This window comes from Triturus cristatus, chromosome 2_2, assembly GCF_964204655.1.
Source record: "Triturus cristatus chromosome 2_2, aTriCri1.1, whole genome shotgun sequence".
Classification (NCBI taxonomy): Eukaryota; Metazoa; Chordata; class Amphibia; order Caudata; family Salamandridae; genus Triturus; species Triturus cristatus.
This window is the reverse complement of record NC_140582.1, coordinates 496,703,346-496,724,575: the sequence shown is the minus strand read 5'-3', so window position 1 is coordinate 496,724,575 and position 21,230 is coordinate 496,703,346. Positions and strand designations below refer to the sequence as shown.

Sequence of the window (21,230 nt, the reverse complement as noted above, 5' to 3'; positions counted from 1 at the left end):
CTGGGCTGAATAGGACACTTAAAAAGAAATTTTCAGAAGGAGGGTCCTAAGGAAAAAAAATGTAAGACCTGCACAGGATTGCATCCCCAATTCAGTACGTCAATATAACAAGAAATCCCGGGGTCTAGAAAAACAACACGCAAAGAAAAGAATAAGACACTGACAGTATTACACAGTTCTAACTGTGGGATGATCCCTTTTTAGGACTAAATCCCTCACCCACCGAAGGTGGCATGCATCATCATTTGGGATTCTCCTCTCAGAGGAAGCTTAGTTCCTCTGAGGGCTACAACCCCCACTCTGAGTAGGATGAGCACAGGGATGTTTTGAGGTCTACTCTACACGGATTTTCTAAATCCACTAAATGAGAGACAAAATGTGGGTGAGGGCGCAGCGCAAAAGCGCACTTGTGTGTGTATAAAAAGGGGACTTAGACCCCAGAACTTTAGATCACTTCTGGGAAATCAAGAGGAACCTTTGCCCTTGAGAAGAAACCGGAGAAGATGAAGGAGGATTACTGCCCCTGTGCTGTTTGGAGTTTGCTTTGTCATCTTGAGGACGATCTCCAAGGGCTTGAACTGAGCTTGCCTCTTGTTTGAAGTCTCAGGCACACAAACACTTCACCACCAGCTCCCCCTGAATTTCCGTGCTGGGAATTCTAACCTACAGAGAGGTGCCTGCAGCTGTTTAGGATCTCTAGAGAATGTTTGTCACTGGACGCGCAATGCAACGAGGAGAAGCGTGTTGCCGCCGCAGCAGTTGCCATTGCATCGCGGAAGCGTGCCGCCACCACAGCGTTTCGCCGTTGCATCGCAGACAAAGCGTGTCGCATCACCGGAGAAGCGTGCCACCGCCGCAGAGGTCGCCGTCACATCACCGGAGAAGCGTGTCACAGGGCCTGTCGCGGCTCCAAAGATCATTGATTTTACCGCACGGCCGTCGGGCGTGCACGCATCGCATCCACGTTGTCGCATCACATCAAAGACGACCAAGGGAGTGAGCAGGGGTTATTCAGGAGTGTATCCCCCTTTCCCTGACTAGAAGCAAGGGTCCCTATTTGGACAAGGGTGTATACCATTGCCAACTAGAGACCCCCATTTCTAACATACTCGAACTCAGATTTTCTGTTTAATTGCATAAGTGGGAGAAAGATCACCAACTCTTAACTTTGATTGAAAGTTACCTGGTTTGCAGGATGACAGGGACCAAACAGCCTGTGACCCTATTTCCCGAACAGTACCAGTTCTTTCTAATTGCTTGGGGTCAGCACCGGGTGGAGTTTTACTGGGTGTTGTCATGTCTCACTAGAAAGAAAGGTAAAACACAACATGATGCCAGTACTTGTGATATTTTCCATATTTTATTTATAGGTTTTCAAACAGGATATGGAGTAAGCAGTATCTCAGAATTGCAACACCCATTATAGCAGTCTCCAACAACAAAATCATCATTTCAGCATACTTAACAGATCGAATGAGACCCAAAGTTGCAGACCGGCATATATACAGTTGTAGCGGTTTGAATTCTCACACATTGGCCCAGGAACATTCCTTTTAGCTACAGCCCTGTACAACTTTATAAATACACATTCTGTATAGGATTTATGTCATCGTCTCCAACCCCAGATGACATAGAAGGGCTGGGCTGACACAACCCTGACATATGTAGTCATAAACATATGCTCCAGGCCTCCTCTCTGACTTCTTGTAGTTTTAGTTAAAATATGAAAGGGAACACATTTTTTTTTCAACAGTATGCCTATTATTCCTGGCATATATGTTCCATACCTTAGACCACTATGCTCAGGGTTGGGAGTTTGGTGTTTGCTATTGTAAGACGAGCTGTTAGCAGCAAGTGGGTGAGCAGTTTACCTGAGTGGTTTGTCAGAGGATATTACAGATCCTCACTGAGTTCCCTAAGAGTAGCTTCAGAAGGTTCATGGGTAAGTTCAGGGATGTAATTAATTTGATCTGATCTATAGCCTCCTCCAAAATACTTGTACTTTATTAAAATGCCAGTGTGTGCCATTGTGACTCTCCCTCTTCAGATCCTCCATCATAAAACTAATGAACCATCCACAACCTGCAGTCTGAAGGGAATAAGGTACTAATAGCATTACAATCTTGTAGCTATGGGGGCGTGGCCAGAAGCGTCAAGATGGCGGTCGCACTTTAGAAGTGCTCCGGACCCTCCATCACCCGCTCCTTCTTCCACTGCCATCGGAGATTACCTACCCTGCACCCCGACTGCCTGGCTGTCCTAAACCCTCGAGCCTTCCCTGGATCAGTGGGTGGCATCCAAGCGCCACAGGCAGCCCTTGCTGAGAATCTTGCCTCGCGGCGATCCTAAGATGGCGGCTCCGTCGAGGCAATCTCCCGGCCAGCTCTACGGCCCTGAGCTCTGAGATTCCTCCTAGTGTGGCCCGGAGAGAGGAGGATCCCGGAGAGTTGCTGGAGCCCTCCCGACTGGTGTTTGCGGTGCTGCCTTCCCCCCGTGGCAACGGATTGTAACCGGCTGGATGGGAGGCGCTGGGGACGGTCTGAGGAGGCGCCGCCTGCCGTGCGTCCTGAGACGGACCTTGAGCTGCTGAGGTGTGGAGGCATTCGACCGGGCGGCGGAGTGAGGAGAGGAGAGGAGAGGGATGCTTTCCCCGGTGCTCCCTTGCTGCTCCGCCCTGGTGAGGGCCTACACAAGTTCCCGGGCCTGAGATCTGGGCCTGCGGCTGGTGGCCTGGAGTGGCCGTCCATCGGCCGGGTGCTGCAGCATTAGCGGTGAGCTCCGCTGTCAGTCGGACAGCGGCGGGAGGGGTGCGTGATCCCTCCCCCCCCCCCCCCCCGCTATCATACAGGAGCCCGGACCAGCGCTGCAGGGACTCTGCCGCCCCCCGCCTCCCCCACCCTCCAGGGAGGTCACTGCAAGCCGGGAGTGGGAGCAAGGCCTGGTGGCGGACTGCCGCATTGCCCAGCAGCAGGCTGACGGGGTGAGGAGCTGGAGTGTCCGCTTTGTCCTGGGTGGTGGGGGTTCAGCAGTCGATCGGACGGTGGGGGTCCGTATATTTGCGCAACCCCCCCCCCCCTGCCCGTTGTGCCCTGAGGTCCCTGGATGTTCCGCTACTCTGACTGGCAGCAGTGGCTCTAGACTGTAGGCATTCCCGAAACACACACCCCGGTGCACTGGTGGTGTGTGAGGGGCGCCTCGGCTGCTGACTCGAGTAGCGGTGCCGTTCAGGGGGACTGCTTCCTTCTTGTAGGTCACTGCAGACCCAGCAGACGGAACCTCTTGGGGGAGCAACGGTCACCACATCAGTTGGCGGCATGTGAGTCTTCCCGTTTTCCACCCAACCCGCTGGCTGGCCCTCTCCCTGCGCACCTCGAGAGCTGCGCCCTGTTCCTTCTTCTGTGCTGGACTTGTGCCCTGACTCTGGCGTTGATCCAGGCCCACCTGTGAGACACTGCACGCCTGAAGTCGCCCCGGGGACACCGGAGGGCCTACTGGAAGAGAACATCGGCCGTTGGTCGGACGGCGAGGCGCGGAGCGGCAAGGCCCTCTCCCCTCCTCCTCCTCCACTCTTCCTTCCTCCCGCTAGGGTGCCAGAGTCCCACTTAAACCTCCTGCCTAGCTGGGCGACGGCCATGGGTAGAGACCGAGCATCGAAAACCACCATCACCCAGACTAAAATGTACCAATTCACTACCATGGACACTGGGGCGGCTGGGCTAACTGCGGACAAAGACGACCTCTCCTCTGCGGACTTGTCCACTATTCTCGAGGCTATCCAAGCCACGCAATCTTCAGTGGAGGGCAATATTGCTGAAGTGTTGATGTGACCCTTATCCGGCAGGATCTTCGCAATACTACGGCACGGATTAAAGAAACGGAATCCGAATATCCACCGAGGAGGACGAGGTCCAGCAACTTCAGGATCAGGTCGCCCGCCTCCGGTCCCACACCCAGGAGCTTTACCAACGGGCCGAAGATGCCCAAAACAGGTCCCATCGTAACAACCTTCGCTTGGTGGGATTTCCGGAGGGTATGGAGCAAGGCCGGGCAGTGGACATCGTGGAGCGCTGGTTGCGCTCATGGATGCTCGAAGGCTCCCTCTCCTAATGGTTTGCAATCGAACAGGCGCACCGCTCACTTGCGCCCAAACTACCACCGGGAACGCCTCACAGACCGATAATAATGCGTATCCTTAACTTCAAGGATCGAGACTCTGTACTGACCGAAGCCCGTAAGCAGCAACACCTCAGGTGTGCAGGCCAGACGATCATGATCTTCCCTGACTATACCCGTGAGGTCCAGGGCCAACGCCGCTCGTTTGGGGATGTCAAGCAGAAGCTACGCGCTCTCAACATACAATCCAGGCTCCTCTTCCCGGCACGCCTAAGGGTCGCGTTTTAAAATAGAACCCTCTTCTTCGACTCCCCTGAAGAATCATGGACATGGGTAACTGAGGAACGCCCCTAAAGGCTCAATACCCGGAATCAGTCTCCCTTAACTGGTGCTGGAAGTGCCTGCCGGGACATCCCTGCCCTCCGGTCCCAGCGCAATCGCTCACGCAGGCGGCGAGGTGGGCTTGTTCAGACTCACCATTGGGCCCCTTTCGTCAGCCGACGTCCGGGGCGCTCTCCGGAGATCTTCTTGCTGTGCAGCGATCTGGTTCCAAGGGCCACTCAGACCCTGGGGGCGTCTCACCTCGCCCATCACCGTTGGATCTACCTGACACGGATCTGTCTCGCAGACCGATGCTTCTCACAGGACCTGCTGGAATCAGTCTTCATCTTTCGGATGCAACTAACTCCGCGGCCGGGTGTCACACTTCCATTTATTACCAATTCTATCTCCAGATGGACAGAGTCACGAACATCGTACTGTGAGGCGGGGTCCTCCACGATTCCCCATTCCCAAGCGTTTTAGTTTGGTTCTTTCTTGGTTATCCACTGTAAGGGTGACAGATGCTTCAGTTCCTGAAGTATAGGGAGGGGGGAGGGGGACTGTTGTCCCGATCTGTTTTTGTTGTTTCATTTGTTTAATGTACCAGCATACATTTCCAGCTACACAACAAGCGAGCAAGGTGCAACATTGTAGAATTGCACCCACTACCTCGCGCAAATGCACCATTCTGCCCACACCGGCCACTCGCGCTAGGTGTCCTGTCCTTCACCCGCTTTCCCTATGTCTGACACCTATACAGAGAAGGTGTTGCTTCACATAATGTCTTGGAATGTTTACGGCTTGCTGGATAAGGTCAAGCGCACAGCAATCCTGCGTTATGCCCAGCATCACACTATAGACATACTGCTGCTCCAAAAGACCCACCTGGTAGGCAACCATTGCCCTTTCCTGGCATGCTATGGTTATGGCGGAATCTGGCACTCCGGCTTTAACCGGGGATCACGAGGACAGGCTGTCCAGATGCGACGTGGTCTTCCACTCGTGGTGAGTAAAGTAACTTATGACCCTAAGGGCTGTTTTGTCATCTTAGAAGTGAGCCATAGGGACCGGCCTCTGAACTTTCTCGCTGTATACTGCCCCCCCCCTCCCCCTCCCCCTCCCTACTGACCTCCACACTTCAGCGTCTTGCTACACTGGTTGCCGCCCTGCTCCTGGGGACGGCCATCGTTGGGGAGACTTTAACGCAGTTATGGACCCTGACCTTGACACTGCTAAGACCCCTTCTGCCTCTAGAGTCGCTCAATCTAACCTCCTGTCGAATTGGCCTGCCACTTTAGGTCTCAGGGACGCCTGGAGACTCTGGCATCCGACAACTCGACTCTACACCCTCACATCAGCTTCCCATCACACGCACGCATGACTCGATTATATTTTCCTGCCGACCCTGGATTGTCGAGCAATTCAAGATGTCACCATCCAGCCCAGAGGTTTATCTGACAACTCCCCAGTGGCAATGCGGATGGGCACCCTCCCTGAATCTTCGCGCCTGATCTGGCGGCTGAATGCCTGGTTCCTCCAGGACAAGGACTTCAGGGACCAATTGGGAGACGAGCTCCGCTATTACTTTACCACTAATCACGGGTCTGTTTCCTCTCCTGGCATCCTATGGCAAGCCGGGAAGGCCACCATCCGGGGCTTTGCCAAAGGCCAACTCAAACTTAAGCGTGTGAAGCAGGACTCCCGCACCACACTCCTGGAGGCCCAGGCTGTTCTAATTGAGGCTCAACCTCCAGAGGAGAGAACTGAAGCCAAAGATAGGAGACTAGCGTTTGAGGGACGAGATTAAACAGACCTCCCTGGAGGCTGCCAAACTGCTGTGGAGGTCCTCCTTGGCGCGAGTGCATGGGTGGATAGACAAAAATGGGAAACTCCTTCACCGTCTGGCCACTTACCCGATGGCCAACCCTATCAGTCCTGAGGTGATCGGCTCAGATGGAGCGAGCCCCCGTTGCAGTGGCCCAATGCTTCGCCACCTACTATACTACTCTTTACTCTGCACAGCCTCCCGCTCCCTCGCTCCCGGAACTCCTCCAGAGAGGTGCTAGACCTCCCTGTCACCTCAGAGCTGCCATATCACGTATGGCTGCAGGTAAGACACCAGGGCCGGATGGACTCCCGCAGGAGTTCTATGCTGATTCCCCACCTTCTAGAGGTGTATCAGGAGGCGACTGATCAAGGCTCATTCCGTCCCGAGACGGATATGGCCACTATAGTGGTGATCCCCAAGTCTCAGCCTCCCTCGAAGCACTGCCCTGATTACTGCCCCATCTCCCTCATTAACTCGGAGCTCAAAATATTCGCCTCTGTCCTAGCCAATCGCATACGACCCTACCTGGCCAAACTGGTCCACCCCGACCAGTGCGGATTTATGCCCTCCCAGGGAAACCGGCTCTCCCTCAGACATCTCCACCTCGCTTTAACAAATCAACAACAGCTGACCCCCTACTTATCTCTCCTTCTCGTAGATTTCGAGAAAGCATTCGACTCGGTGGATTGGCGATACCTGGAGGCGGTATTGATGGAAATGGGTTTTGGAGCCTCTTTCCGCGGCCTCGTTAAGGCACTCTATTACAAACCAAGGGCCCAGGTACTAGTCAACGGAGCCCTGTCTCACCCCTTGTAGGAGAGTAGGATCTGCTTCACATGCATACCCCCACTTTTTGCTGGTGTTTCACTGTTTTTCGACTTAAGTCTGTCTGGGATCCTGCTATCCAGGGCCCCAGCCTAGCTGCTTCCTCTCTAAATTGATTACATGTACTTTAGGTACACCACAGATTGGATCCTGAGGTACCCTTGTGAGTCCCTAGTAAATCGCACCCAGGGCATAGGTAGCCCAGAGGCCTCCCTGGGGCATGCACCCCTTACGGGGAGATAGACAGACAGACAGACAGACAGACAGACAGACAGACAGACAGACAGACAGAGATCTATCTATCTGTCTATCTGTGTCCTGTCTGTCTCACTCCTACAGCAGGCCTTATCAATCCTGAAGGCAGAGTGCTTGATTCTTTTGTGCGACGGTGCCCCTGCATGAGCATAGACCCTCTGCAGCGTTCGGAGACCCTTCTCTGATGCGGTTTGTAATGCAGCCTGACCATATACTCTTAAGTGCATTATAAGCTCACGGTAAACGCTAACATTGGGATGGCTGCACAGAAACATGTCGTGTTTGGTGTCGAACGCTTTGGAATCCTACCCCCACCCCCGCAAGTTCTGGCGGCGGGGGTAGAATTACACCCTTCAAGAGGGAAAGACATGGTAGTACTGGGTTACTCGGTAGAAACTTAACACAGCCCTGGCATCACAAAATGGATGCTGCAGCCACAGACACGGGTCTGGCCTCCTGCTGCTGACCGAAACTCCGGCAGGGCAGGCCTGGACAATAGGTTTCCTGTCACAGGGAGGAGTAACCACCTCCCAGACAGGCGTAAGTGTATTGGGGCTGGGTGGGAGCCCTCTCTGAGTGCTTTGAAGTCCTGCACTGGGGGCACATTTGGTGTCCCTGTGCATAGTCCAGCTCAAACCGGTTCAGGGGACTCCATCCCCTGCTCTGGCGCAAAACTGGACGAAGGAAATGGGTGTAGCCACCCCTCTTTCCAAACCCTCCCATATGTGGGTCCCCAGAGCTCGTCCAACCCCTTCCTTAGGTATAAGTAAGGAACCTCTGTAACCAGAACTTTAGATATCCCTGGACGAAACTCTGACACTGAATCCTGGACCTTCAACTCTCTGCTCAAGACCAGAGGACTGAAGAAATCTCCCTTGGGGTCAAGGAGTGACTCCTCTGCTTGGCAGGCACCAGCGAAGCAATTTGCCGGTCTGCATTATCGAAGCTCCCGCCGGACTCCGAAGTATTTGCAGCCCAGGAAGAGGATTTCCAGACGTCTCAGAGGCCGACCTGAGTCCACAGCAAAGCTGAGACCCGCAGCACTCGTGAGTAGCGTGGAACCGGAACTCCTGGTCACCGTGCATTTCTGCAACTGCATTGACTTCTCGACGTCTCTTGAAGTCGTGCTTGGGCTCATTTGTAGCCCCCACCTCGAGCACTGAATCCACCGAAGATTGTCGGCTTGGTCATTCCGAGTGACCCGTGGGCCGCCATTTTGTGTTTCGTCTCGAGGTCCCTTTGCAATCCCTGGTCCGTTGACTGGTGGGTCCCTGAGGGGGTATCTTTGTATTTCCTTGGGCTTCCCTGGTTGCTCCAGACGTGCCCTCATTCCCAACCAAGTGGTGAGTCCCTCAGACCTTGCTGGTCTGTACCGAAGCATCTTTCTCGTTTCTGCGTGAGTTGCTGTTGCCAAGGCTTGTTGTGTCCAATCCGGGCACCGACGCTGCAGCATTTGACATCATTTGTGAGACAGCTCGAATCCAGCTCCTGGTCGTCCTCGACACCTCCTGGTCCTCGTGGCTGAAGAGTCAAGCTTCACCTGAAATCACTAGAAATCGGTGGGCATCTGCCTATCGCCTTCCTGGTCACTGGCTAGTGATCCAGACTCTGTCCCCCCAGCTTTCAGGTTCTTCTCATCTTCGATCCAGGCTTGGATCTCTTCGCACACTTCGCATCTTCCCGGCAGCAGCACTTCTTCGCCAACTCCCACTGAAATAGACGACGCGACCAGACACCAAAAGACACCTATGCACCCGGCTTCCCTGGGTGAGGTAACACGAGTACCCCGGTGCTCCCGTGGGTGCTAGTCTAGAACTTCCTAAGTCCAAAAGGGTTTGGTCCTGACTCAATTCTAAGTGTCCCTAATCTTTAAAAATCTAACCGTGACTTTTCCTATAGAAGCTAACGGGAGCTCGCGGCTGTGTTCACACACTGCACACGGCCCCGTGGGTCCCCTGTGTCACTACCTTGGGTGGTTCCTTGGGGTCCTAGCGATTCTACAGGCTCTAGGCCTTGTGTCTAGTTAAGTCGTGGTTCTTATACCACTATTTTAGTATATGGTTTGGCTCCCCCCAGGGCCTGACGTGTATTTGTGCTATTTTACTGCAATATCTGAAGTGTAACTTGTGTTTTGACCTCTAGTCTCATAAAGAGACTAGGAGGCTGTGTTTAGTAATAAATACATATATTTTATATATACCTGGTGTGGATATCTTTAATTTAGGAACTCAAGAGATTATAGATTGGTAAAACAAGCTGCTTTACATTCCTTCAAGACTTAGCCTGAAAGCTGCTCTCCATAGCTACCACTAGGATAGCTTTCAATAAAGGCGGTCTTTAACCTATAACCAATAAGGGGTTGTTTGGACTGGTACAGGGTGCCCGCTATAACTAGTGGACAGCATATACCAGGCCAACTTCCCACACCCCTTTCCCATCAGAAGAGGCAAGGATGCCCCCTCTCGCCCCTCCTATTCGCTTTGGCGATGGAGCTCTTTGCCTGTCTTGTCCGATCTGACCAGCTCCTCACGGGATGGAGATGGGCCAGATTGGAGGAAGATAAGATCGCCCTCTATGCTGACGATGTTCTGCTATTCTTAGCAGATCCAGCTCGGTCAGGGCCCTGATGCCTCCGGGCCTTGAGTCTTTTCGAATGTAGCTCTGGCCTTTGATTGACCTCGGGCAAATCCGTTCTGGTCCCCCTTCACCTTTCAAGAGAGTGCTTTGATTGGCAGTCGTCGATATCTCTTCGGCGACAGTACTTCAAGTACCTGGGAATCTGGCTTGCCCTTCTCGCTGACCTCGCTTGGTCACTCAATGTAACCCCGCTAGTGAAAAAGGTTCAGGCTGACCTCCTCAAGTGGCAAACACTGCCACTGAACCCTATGGGCAGAATAGCTCTATTTAAAATGATGATCCTGGCCAGATTCATTTACATGCTTCAGAATACGCACCTCTCCATCTCAAGGTCGTGGTTCCGGGAGCTGGACAGCATGGCCACCAAGTTCTTGTGGGGAGTTCGGAGGCCTAGGCTGCCCCTCGCCCAGTGCCAGATCCCACCCTTTGATGGCGGCCTGGGGATGACAAATCTCTACCTTTACTATTTAGCGACTCAGCTCCTCACCGTGCATAATTGGCTTAACAGTGGCTAGTCTGACCCGGCATACTGCTTGGAGCTCCACACCCTGGGTTTGTCTAACATTCAGGGGATGCTCTATGGTAGCACCATTTTCAAAACTCTACCTCAGGTCACGTGCGGGGTGCTTTTGGCCTGGCAGGCTTCTCTGAGTCACACCCACTGTTCAGATAAATTGACCCAACATACCCCATTGTGGTGCGGCACATGGGTCGGGGAAGTTGCCAACCTCTCTGGTTTTAAAACGTGGGATCTCATTGGCATTTCTGGGGTGTGAGCCACATACTCACTTTCCAAGAATTGCAGACTCACTACTCCCTCCACGCTTCCCAGTTTTACCGTTTATATTACTATGTATTTTATTTTGTTTATAGTGTTATAGAGCGTGAACTTGACCCGTGAGGGTATCAGAGTGCTTTACAAGGTTTATAGAAGTGAACAATCAAGAGGCTTAGAAGTACAGAAATATACAAAACGATTGGTGAGGGGCAGGGGTGCTAGACCCGTAGGGGAAAAAGAGGGACACAAGTGTATGGTTACAATTACAGTTCGAATCCGTAACTGAGGGAAAGGCGATAGTCTTAGATTAGGCAGGCACATTGTGGTGGTTGAAGGCAGAACTTAGACGAGGCATTTACCCATGAGAAAAGTTGTGGCCTCATTTTTGAAGCGTGCTAGAGAAGGGATTCTTCTGATGGCGGGTGGGAAAGAGTTCCAAATTCTTGGTGCAGCTCCGGAGAACGCCAGATTGTAGGTTCTTTTTTCCGAAATCGGGCCGGTTGGAGCAAGAGGTCTCTGGCGGACCGGGAGTTCCGGCTTCCTCCAGGTACCACTAGTTTCTGTGCCAGATAGGCAGGGGAATTTGCGTATAGAGCCTTGTGAGTAATGCATGCCAGTTTCAGCTGTATTCTGGCCTCGAGGGGGAGCCAATTCAGAGCTTTCAGATGTGGAGAAATGTGGTCGAATTTCCAAGTGCCCGTAAGTAGACTGGCGGCTGTGTTGAGGCAGGCTTTTAAAGGTGCCAAGGAGATCTTGGGTAATCCCAAAAGGGTGGAACAGCCATATTCCAGCCTACAGATAACTAGTGCTTGGACTGCCATTTTTAAGTCAGGAGCATCGATGAAGGGTTTCAGCTTCCATAGGTAGCTCAGGTGGAACCTGGCTGATTTAGCCATCGAGTTAATGTGGTCCCGCATGTTCAGGTTGCTGTCGAGGATTATACCCAGAGATTTAGCCGAGTCCACGATGGTCGGCAGGCAGTTTAAGGCTGTGATGGCCTTGATCCACATCTGAATCTCCGGGTTGGCTTTTGTAGAGGAGATTAGGAGAAATTCAGTTTTCTTTGCGTTGAGTTTAAGTTGGTTAGAGGCGAGCCATTGGACGGTCAGTTTCAGGGCCTCGTTCAGGGAGAGGATCTCCTCGAGCGATGAAATATTAATGTATATTTGGGTGTCGTCCGCGTACATGTGGTAGGAGATGTTAGCGGTACGAAGAACTTCAGTGAGTGGCTCCAAGTAAAGATTGAAGAGGGTGGGAGACAGGGTTGAACCTTGAGGGACTCCAACCATGACCGGGGTGGGAGCCGATAGGTTGCCGTTAATTAGGAATCTCTGTTATCGGTTGTGGAGTAAGGACCTAAACCATTCTAAGACAGAGCCATCCAACCCCATCCTGAGTTTGAGGCGTTCGAGTAGTTTTTCATGGTTGACCGTGTCGAAGGCCGAGGATAGATCTAGGAGGATTAGAAGGCAGGTTTTGCCTTGGTCTAGGGCCTGGAGGTCATCGTCCACGATGTGGAGCATAGTAGTTTCAGTGCTGTGCCCCGGTCTGAAACCAGATTGGAAGTCATCAAGTAGGTGGAAGCTGTTGATGTGTTGACTTAGTTGCTGTTGCACACACTTCTGTAACACTTTGGCTAACAGAGGAATTTTGGAGATAGGTCTGAAGTTGTCAGGGGAGGCTGGATCCAGTGATGTTTTTTTTTAAAATAGGGAGGACTTGGCCAGCTTTCAGGGAGTCCGGAATCGATCCCTGCTGGAGAGAGGCGTTGATTATTGCAGTCCAGCTAGGAACAATACATTGGGAGGCAGCAGCGAGGCAGTTGGATGGTAGCAGGTCATTAAAGTGGTTATTTGGGTTTAATGTAGAGAGGATTTTAGAGAAGGAGTCTTCGTCATAGGATTTGAAGTCGGCCCAGTGCACTTGGTTTTTAGGTGAGACCAGTGGGGGTAGCGCAGAAAGGGGGGGGGGGCAGGTCAGGAGGGGGTTGAGAATATGTGGCGGTACTGAGTTCATTTCCTAATGCCGTGACTATCAGCGAAAAAAGAGGAGAATTCCTCAGATGATATTATAGACTCAGGAGACTCTTTCGGTGTTTTAGCCAGTTTATTTGATTGGTGTTTGACCAGTTCAAAGAGCTTACGGGGTCTATTCTTGGCATTCCCCAGTTCCGATCAGTTACCTGCAGATACGCCATGCCCTCCACTCTCACATCTCAGAAGGCACCTCCCTGCCCGAATATAGCCCGCCCAAAGCCCAGACCATGACCGGTAACCTAGGGAAGGGAGGGATCTCCTGTATCTACTGCTCCCTTACCAATAACACCCCAACACACTATCACAACTCAGGGACAGATGGGAGGGTTGGTTCGGGTCCCTGGACGACACCGATTGGAGGGACGCATTGAAGGCTCCCAAAACAGTCACAGCATCAGTAAGGCTTCGCCTAGTTCAAATATACTATATTCACACTGCCTATCTTACGCCGCTGCGTCTTCACCCCGCTGGGCTCCGACCCGATGCATCAGGTCCCTGCTGCAGCCACACACAAGCTGACTTTTATCACATGGTATGGCTTTGCTCCGCAATCACACACTACTGGGAGTAAGTAACAGGGGAATTCACGGAGGTCCTGGGCTGGGAGGTTCCCCTTAACCCAAAGAATGTTCTTCTGGGTATAACCAAGGAGATGGATGGTTCCAGAGCTGAAAAACTCTTTCTAAACACGAACTGATGGTGGCCAAAAGGACATTGCGGCCAATTGGCTGAGCTCGGCTGCCCCCACCATGTTGCGCTGGCACAGAGGGGTGGATTGGTGCGCCGCACAGGAGTGGCCCCTGTATGATGCCAGAGGTTGCCCGAAGAAATTTCGTAGAATGTGGGGCAAATGGGTCGAGGTGGTGGAAGACTAATACGCTTACTGAATAATCGTGGACTGGAATGGGTACAACACTGTTTTTGCCTTGTCTATCAGCTCCCCTATGCTGGTGTGAAGTCCTCTTATACTTGCATTGCACGACTAAATGTACGAACAGCTGGTATTGTTATCTCTTGTTGGTCTCTCACAAAACCAATACCATTGGTTATCAAAAAAAAAAATCTTATAGCTATTCTCCTAATGTTTTAGCACACTTAAATCTTTGCTGCCTGCAACCTTATTTGTGCCAGGACTCTTGTGAGATGTATCGTCCAAGGTTGGCTTGCCAAGGGGCCGTATAAGGGGGAACCACCACTCGTTATCTCGAATCAAGAGCCTGATTTAGATTTTGGCGGATGGGTCACCGTCACAAAGGTGATGGATATCCCGTCCGCTGAAAAAGAAACCCCATTATATCCTACAGGATTTCTATTTCGGCGGACGGGATATCAGTCACCGGTTTGACAGAGTAACCCGTCCGTCAAGATCTAAATCAAGCTTTAAGTATTTTATACATTTTGGGGGCGCTAGAGAGCCCGGAGCAAAATGGCTGCACCTTAGTGCTGTTCTGCTGATTGAGGTAACAATATGTACATTATCCGACGCCATCCACATGCACCACTTACAGTTTTTGACACCTCAGCACATCAGGTTACCTTGCTGGCGACGCCCTGGGCTTCTTTTCGCCGCTAGCTGCAGGTATTTCCCTGGGACAAAATGGCGGCCATGAGGTATGCTGGATGCTGACCGCCGCTTATATGGCCGATTTTTCGCTGCTGCCCACCTCCTTTGCAGTGCTGTGACTCGCCGATGCGATATCCTGGTGGGGCAGGCTGTGAGCTCTAAAATGTATGCACGGTTGTCACTATTTCCCGTGCACCGGCTGGCGTCACGAAAAGCTCCGATCCACTTGCCCCCTGCTGTGCGTCTGAGCGCCCGTGTCGGGCCTGCTCCCGCCTCCGCAACCGCCGCCGCTGGAGACTGCTGCTGGGAGCCCTGAACTGCTGAATGCGGCCGGAGAACTTGCTGTGCTCTGCTTCTTGACAGGTACGCCCCAATCTTTGTTTGTGCTGCTACCCAGCTCGAGATGCGGTGCACCGGGGCCTTACTGACATTGCCCGTAACTCCCGTGCACTGGCCGGCGGCGCACGGAGCCCCGGATCGTCTGTGTGATTTCGCGCGGTGGAGCGCTTTTAACTCGCGCCTGCTCCTGCCTAAGGCGCTGTAATCTGCGAACTGCTGCTTGGGGGCCCTGTGATAATTGGAATTGCCTGGTGCAGTCCGCTTTGCACAGCGGTAATTGGCAGACACAAAGCGCGGATAAGCGACCCATTCTTGGTCTGTGCTGCTACCTGCTTCATGCCATAGTAATATGCTGTCGGCCTGCTGACAGCAGCATTCTCCTCTCATCACTTTGCTGATTGCTGGCCATATATGCGGTTCAATAGCGCTGGGAGTGCGTTTCACCTACTGCTGCTGCCATTAAATAGGGAGCTATGTCCCCTGCTTCGCCACTAGACGACAGCGGAGGTTTTGTGAACGCCATTATACCCCAGGGAGTCTAAAAGTGAGTACTACAGAACACTGCCCAGTAGCTTCTGACTCCTCCAAGATACTGCTGATGGAGCGGTTTTAATTGGGTGCCTGACTTAGTGGTTGCAGTGTTCACCCAGGGAGCTGATACCGGACAGTGACCTACCCATACTTCGCTCCCAGTGTCTACACGCTCACACTTTTCTGAGGCTATATACCGTCACACGGTGCGTGGAACGTGGAGTGGCGTGCGCTGCCCTATCATGACGACTGGGGCCAGTGCTGAGCCCTCCTAGAACTGATCACCTGTGCAGTAACATGCTAATTCTACGAGGGATTCCGCGCATAGAGAGGCCACAACATCACTTGCACTACAAGAGCCTCATAAATAGAATACATTATACATGGAACGGGACTTTCATAGTCAGCAAGCGGTGGCGTCCCGCAAGCAGCCCCAAGGGGAAACTCGCAGCATGGATTGGACAGACAAACAGGCGAAATTTGAACTTTGAGTCCCAGAGGCTGACGAAATCCAAAATTCCAGCTACAACTGACACTGAGCCAGAGTTGGAGGCGGGTGCTAGCACCAAGTTGGAAAGTATGATGTTAACAATGCAGCAGAGTTTGCAGTTCACTGATGCTAAGATAGACCACCTCAACCTACGAATGGATGGTATGGCGGCAAAGCTTGATAAGCATGGATCACGCATAATGGAGGCGGAGCAGCGCATTGAGACAACGGAAGATCAGATGGAGGTCGTTAGTAGCTAGTGTGCCTACACGGAAAAGCTCCTAGCGGTGATCCAAGCACGGAATGAGGACCTTGAGGCCCGTTGCCGCAGGAAGAACCTGCGCATTACTGGGATCCCGGAGTCAACCAACACGGGTCCCATGAAGACGTACGTCGAGACCCTGCTTAAAGATATGCTCGGAGCGGAACATTTTTCAGCAGTATTCATTGTGGAGAGAGCTCACCGCTCCCTAGCGCCTAAACCTGTGCCAGGAGCCTCACCACTTCCCATTATAGCGAGGCTCTTGAACTATCGAGATACGGCTCTGCGTCTAGCCAGGGAAAAAGGGATTACTGACTACCAGGGGATGAAGGTAGAGCTCTTACCAGATTTTACAGTAGCTGTCCAATAAGCACGTCGCATGTTTCAGGCTGTGAAAAAGAAACGTCAAACGCTCAAGATTCCCTATGCTATGCTCTATCCTGCGCGGCTGTGCATCCAACATGCAGGGAAAGCTCGAATTTTCACGTCGCCTAAAGAAGCCCTACAATAAGTATAACAGATTGAGCGTCAGGAATCAACGAGAGCTGCAGAAGCTGGGACAGATGCTGAGGACTGAACACGTGAGACTATTAATGTGTGGCACATAAGGGGTACATGCAGGCTACTGATGCACAGAAACTTAGCACCACTGTAGCATTGACTGTTCTATAAATTTCCGATTGCTATGCCATTTTAGCCACATCTAAATGCGCACTGTAATGTTCTCTATATATATTTGATGATATATGTGAACATGCTAGCTCTCTTCAGAATGTTGTCACTAAGTATCTGGGTGCTACTTATGTTTATTTCTGATTTCTTAATGTCACTATACGCCTGTGGATGGGACGTTTATCAACTCTCCCCCTTGACCCCCCCCTCCCCCTGATATCACCTGGGGGGCAAATGGCCACTGGTGACCCTCAAATAGGGAGTACCCCACCACAGTTTACGGTTCCCTTCGTACTACTACGGGGTGGGACGTCCTGAGTTCCATGCGGTTGTGTGGATTTTGTTTGATTGTATGAGGTGGGATTCTCAGAACTTTACTGCTGCTGGAGTGGGAGGGTTGGGGATTTATATGTCTTTACCACTATATGGAAAACGCAACATCGACAGATATGGACAAGTACTGCAATGAGCTATACGAGACGACAATTAGTTATATTATTCTCCACAGGGAATGACAGATGCTAAAACTAAAGGAATTTCGTTGCTGACCTGGAATGTTCGGGGTCATAATAACCCTAAGAAGTTTAGACAGGTGCTATCCTATCTGGACCGTCACAACATTCAAATTGTGCTATTACAAGAAACGTATCTGACTCAGCAAACTATCCTGTCAGTGGCGACCAGGTGGGCAGGGGTACAACTGGCTGCCTCATACTCCTCTTACTCGAGAGGCGTTATGATATTGGTCACAAAAGGCATCACATACATGTCAAAGAGGATGTTTTAGGGTGTTACATACTGGTAGAGGGTATGCTGTGTGGTACACGAATACTTATTGCCAATGTTTATGGACCCAACACTGACGACCCTGTCTTTTATGAGACGTTATGGGGTAAAATATACAAACTATCTCCATCGACCATTTTATGTGGGGGGGATTTGAATGTTGTATTAACACCCACCCTTGACCGTTGCTCAACGGCGGAGCACACATTAAAAAAGGCGTCATCCTTGGTGCTCAATGGTATGCACAATCTAGACCTAATTGATATTGGCACCTGCGGTATCCACATGCACGAGAGGGCACTTGTCATTCCTATGTTCATCAGTCGTGGTCCAGCCTTGATTACTGGCTAGTCACTGCTGATGTGGCGTCCTGGACCCTCCATATACGGCACTTACCCCGGACCTTGTCCGATCACTCGTCGGTCCTTTTCACTATGTCTTTACCAACACATAATCCTCCACAGTACCAGTGGAGACTTCAACCCTCCTCCTTGCTCGACCAATTCTTCTGTGAAGGCATTCGAGAAGCAATCACGGATTATTTCTCTCACAACAATGGGTCAGTCTCGTGTGTAGGGAAACTTTGGGAGGCGTTCAAAGCGACCATACGGGGAGCATGTATCGGATTGCAAGCCGGCGTCTTAAAATCACTGCATGGCACCATGAGCCAACTGGAGCGAGAGCCGAGTGAGCTGGAGCGCGCATATAGTACCACTGCAGATCCTACTTTATTAGTGAGTATTAAAACAAAGATAACTGAATATAGTGAGGTAACTGATCAAGAAATTCGACATATGTCACGCAGACACATAGCTAGATATTACGGCGCAGGTGGCAGGCCTGGTAAAACGCTAGCCAGTAGGATAATAGACTCGCGAGGACGGAATTATATAGTGAAGGCTATCACGGACGGCGACGTTACGCACTATGGCACACCCAATATTCTTCACACGTTTGAGAACTATTATTGCTCTATGTATGAAAAAACGGCAGACAGCGACAGAAGCAGACATAGCACAATACCTAGATGACATAGCGCTGGTGTGGCTTTCACGTAACCATCAAGAATTTTTCCTGCACCCGCTAACATTAGATGAAGTTTGCGAGGCCATAACTGCACTTCTGAATAGAAAGTCAGCAGGCACAGACGGCCTCCCAGCCGAATTTTATAAAGAATACATTTACATTTTACCCCCTATCCTTCTTGAAATGTACATGGAAGCATACGACTCCAAGATTCTTCCCCCCACACAGCGAGAAGCATTGGTGGTCGCCCTACTGAAACTAGATAAGGCAGCCGATAGGTGTGATTCATACAGGCCCCTGTCCTTGATAAACACGGATGTAAAAATCCTAGTGAAAGTATTAGCCACTCGGCTGCGACTACTACTGCCAGTTATGGTCCATCCTGATCAATCAGGATTTGTGCCTACCAGGTCCAAATCGCATAATTTGCGTACGTTGTTTGGTGTGCTGCATGTACTAGAGCCATCTCTCCCAGCGATTGCGGTGCTATTAGATGCTGCCAAGGCATTCGATTCTATCTCCTGGAAATATATGTTCGCAATTTTACATCACATAGGGGTCCCTTTTATTTTTACAAATTGGATTAAACTGCTGTATACTGACCCTGTGGCACAAGTAAGAATTATTGGCCATATGCCAGATTCTTTTCAGATACAACGGGGTACGTGAGCCAGAAACCCATTGTTGGACTTGGCCCTTTTTGCAGGGTCATGCGTAAACTTTTTGCCTTCCTCCTAGTTTTTTTTCTAACATGGAATTGGTGGTTTTAGGACTCTGGGCACTTTAGCACTGGTTAGCAGAGTGCGTGCGCTCTCTGCCCTCCATAGGCTAACATTGGGAACTTCCCCCTTATGGGATAATTCCTAAATAAAACAAAATAAGTATGGCATGTTTGGTACGTGTGGAATAGAAATAATAAATGCTGCGCAATGGTGTGCGCAGATTTACTTTTACTATGTTAGGAATGCCACTTTTAGAAGTTGGCATTTCTGTGAGCTGTGTGCCTGTCTGCATGTCTGTTTCTAGAAGTGACCGGGGCTGGTGAGGAGTGGGTGGCTCCAGGGAGGCAGGGTCAGGCTGAGTGAGGCACGCAACTGGAGTAGTGGGCGGAGAAATCCCCTGTCCCTGACTAGGTCATTGCCTGCCCTGTACAAGGCTAGCTCCGCCCCCTACTAACACCCCTCCCAGTGCCAGTTGGAACTGGAACTTCCAAGATCCTTACAGAAACCCCTACCCCCAGACCCTTCCAGAAGCTTCTACCCCCTTCCAGACGCAGGGCAGGGAGGTGTATAAATACAGGGGCTGTGAGCCCATAGTGGTTGTTGTGCTTGTGCTGACTTAGAGGAGACACTCTGCCAGGAGGAACCGCAGTGGGAACCTGCGTGCTGGCCCCAGTGCCCAACTTTGCCCCTCTGCCTTCTACAGGACCCAGGAAGAGACCCTGTTGGAGTAAAGGCTGCTGCGCCGGGAGGTTTGCCACCTTGCTAAGTTAGACTGTTCTTAGGAAATGCTACTTCGTTGGGCTAAGCTGCCCTACTGCCTGCTGACCTTTGCCCAGCCTGTGCCTATTTCCTAGCGCCCCGTGGGCGCTACAGTTGGACTCCTGCCCCAGAGGACTTTGCGCTCTGCCTGCAGTTTTAAGGGGAACTGGTGACCTGCCGCGCTTTTATGCCTTTTAGAACAGCGGGAGTCCTCCCCGCGTGCTGCCAGGGAGAGCTGCTGCTTTAAAAATACAGCGGGAGCCTACCCCGCAACTTTTTACTTATTAAAACAAGCGGGTGCCCACCCCGCATTTGGCGGCCTCTCGCGGGTGCCCACCCCGCATTGGTGACATCTTTGTAATTTTAAGTGGGAGCCCACCCCGCATTGCACCGCCGACGTCCCCAGAAGCACCACCGTGGCCCGAGAACACCGGGGACAGAAGTCGGCGCCCGCACTTGGTATCTTGCTCCCGGTCCGCAGTGGTGAGTGGCATAGTCAGTGCCTGCTCTTCTTGGGCGGTGCCGAAGGAGAGCGGGCCGCTCCACCCTTGGGAACAAATATGCATTCAGAGAGCCACAGAGCCAGCGCCCTTTACCCCGGAGGCCATATTTTGGTGCGGAACCCACTGAGCGGGACCCCAGAAGTGCCAGTGTTTTTGGGCAGCACAGCGGCGCCACAGTTGCGGGCCACTGCAACGTTTCTTTTCTTATGGGCATTTCCCTTTACTTCCAGAGTCCCGGAGTGGGGCTCCAGCGGGAACAGTGGTGTCAGTAGTTCTTTGTTGGGCTGCACAGCGGCGCCGCAGTTGCGGGCCGCTGCAACGTTTTTGGGGGCATTTCCGATTTTAGATTCCCAGGGGGGACTCCAACTTCACTGGTACTGGTTGAACTCTGCACAGCTGCCCCGCAGGACAGTGGGCAGCTGCAACGTTTGGGCAATTCTGTACTGCGGAGTCCCAGAGTGGGGCTGCAATCTACACATTGTTATTGCCTACTGATAATGTCTTCATGCCTCATGATTATGCCTAATGCTTTTCCTAAAGGTTTGCGTTGCTAATTCTATGCCTAAGTAGGGTTCATGTATAGTGCTGATGTTCCGCACGTGTTTTCATGCCTTATAAGACGCTAAGATCCTACCTAATGCTAATGTTATGCCCAATATTATGCTATGGTGATCTATGCTTATGTCTGATCTAAGGGGGTTATGTCTAACGCAGGTATAGAAGATACATGGGGTTACCATGATTTACTTGTGCTATGTTTAGGCCTCATTATGTGTACATGAT

The 21,230-nt window shown here is 51.6% G+C and overlaps 1 protein-coding gene across 1 annotated transcript in view; it reads right to left on the bottom strand.

Annotated features, from left to right (window-relative positions):
- The window catches only part of ANAPC10 (anaphase promoting complex subunit 10), a 302,574-nt gene that overhangs the window by 239,945 nt on the left and 41,399 nt on the right, over positions 1–21,230 (bottom strand). The window contains exon 3 of the mRNA XM_085641611.1: positions 1,184–1,304. Coding sequence (XP_085497737.1) covers positions 1,184–1,298 — 115 coding nt within the window. The 5' untranslated portion in view covers positions 1,299–1,304. The remainder of the gene's footprint in view (positions 1–1,183; positions 1,305–21,230) is intronic.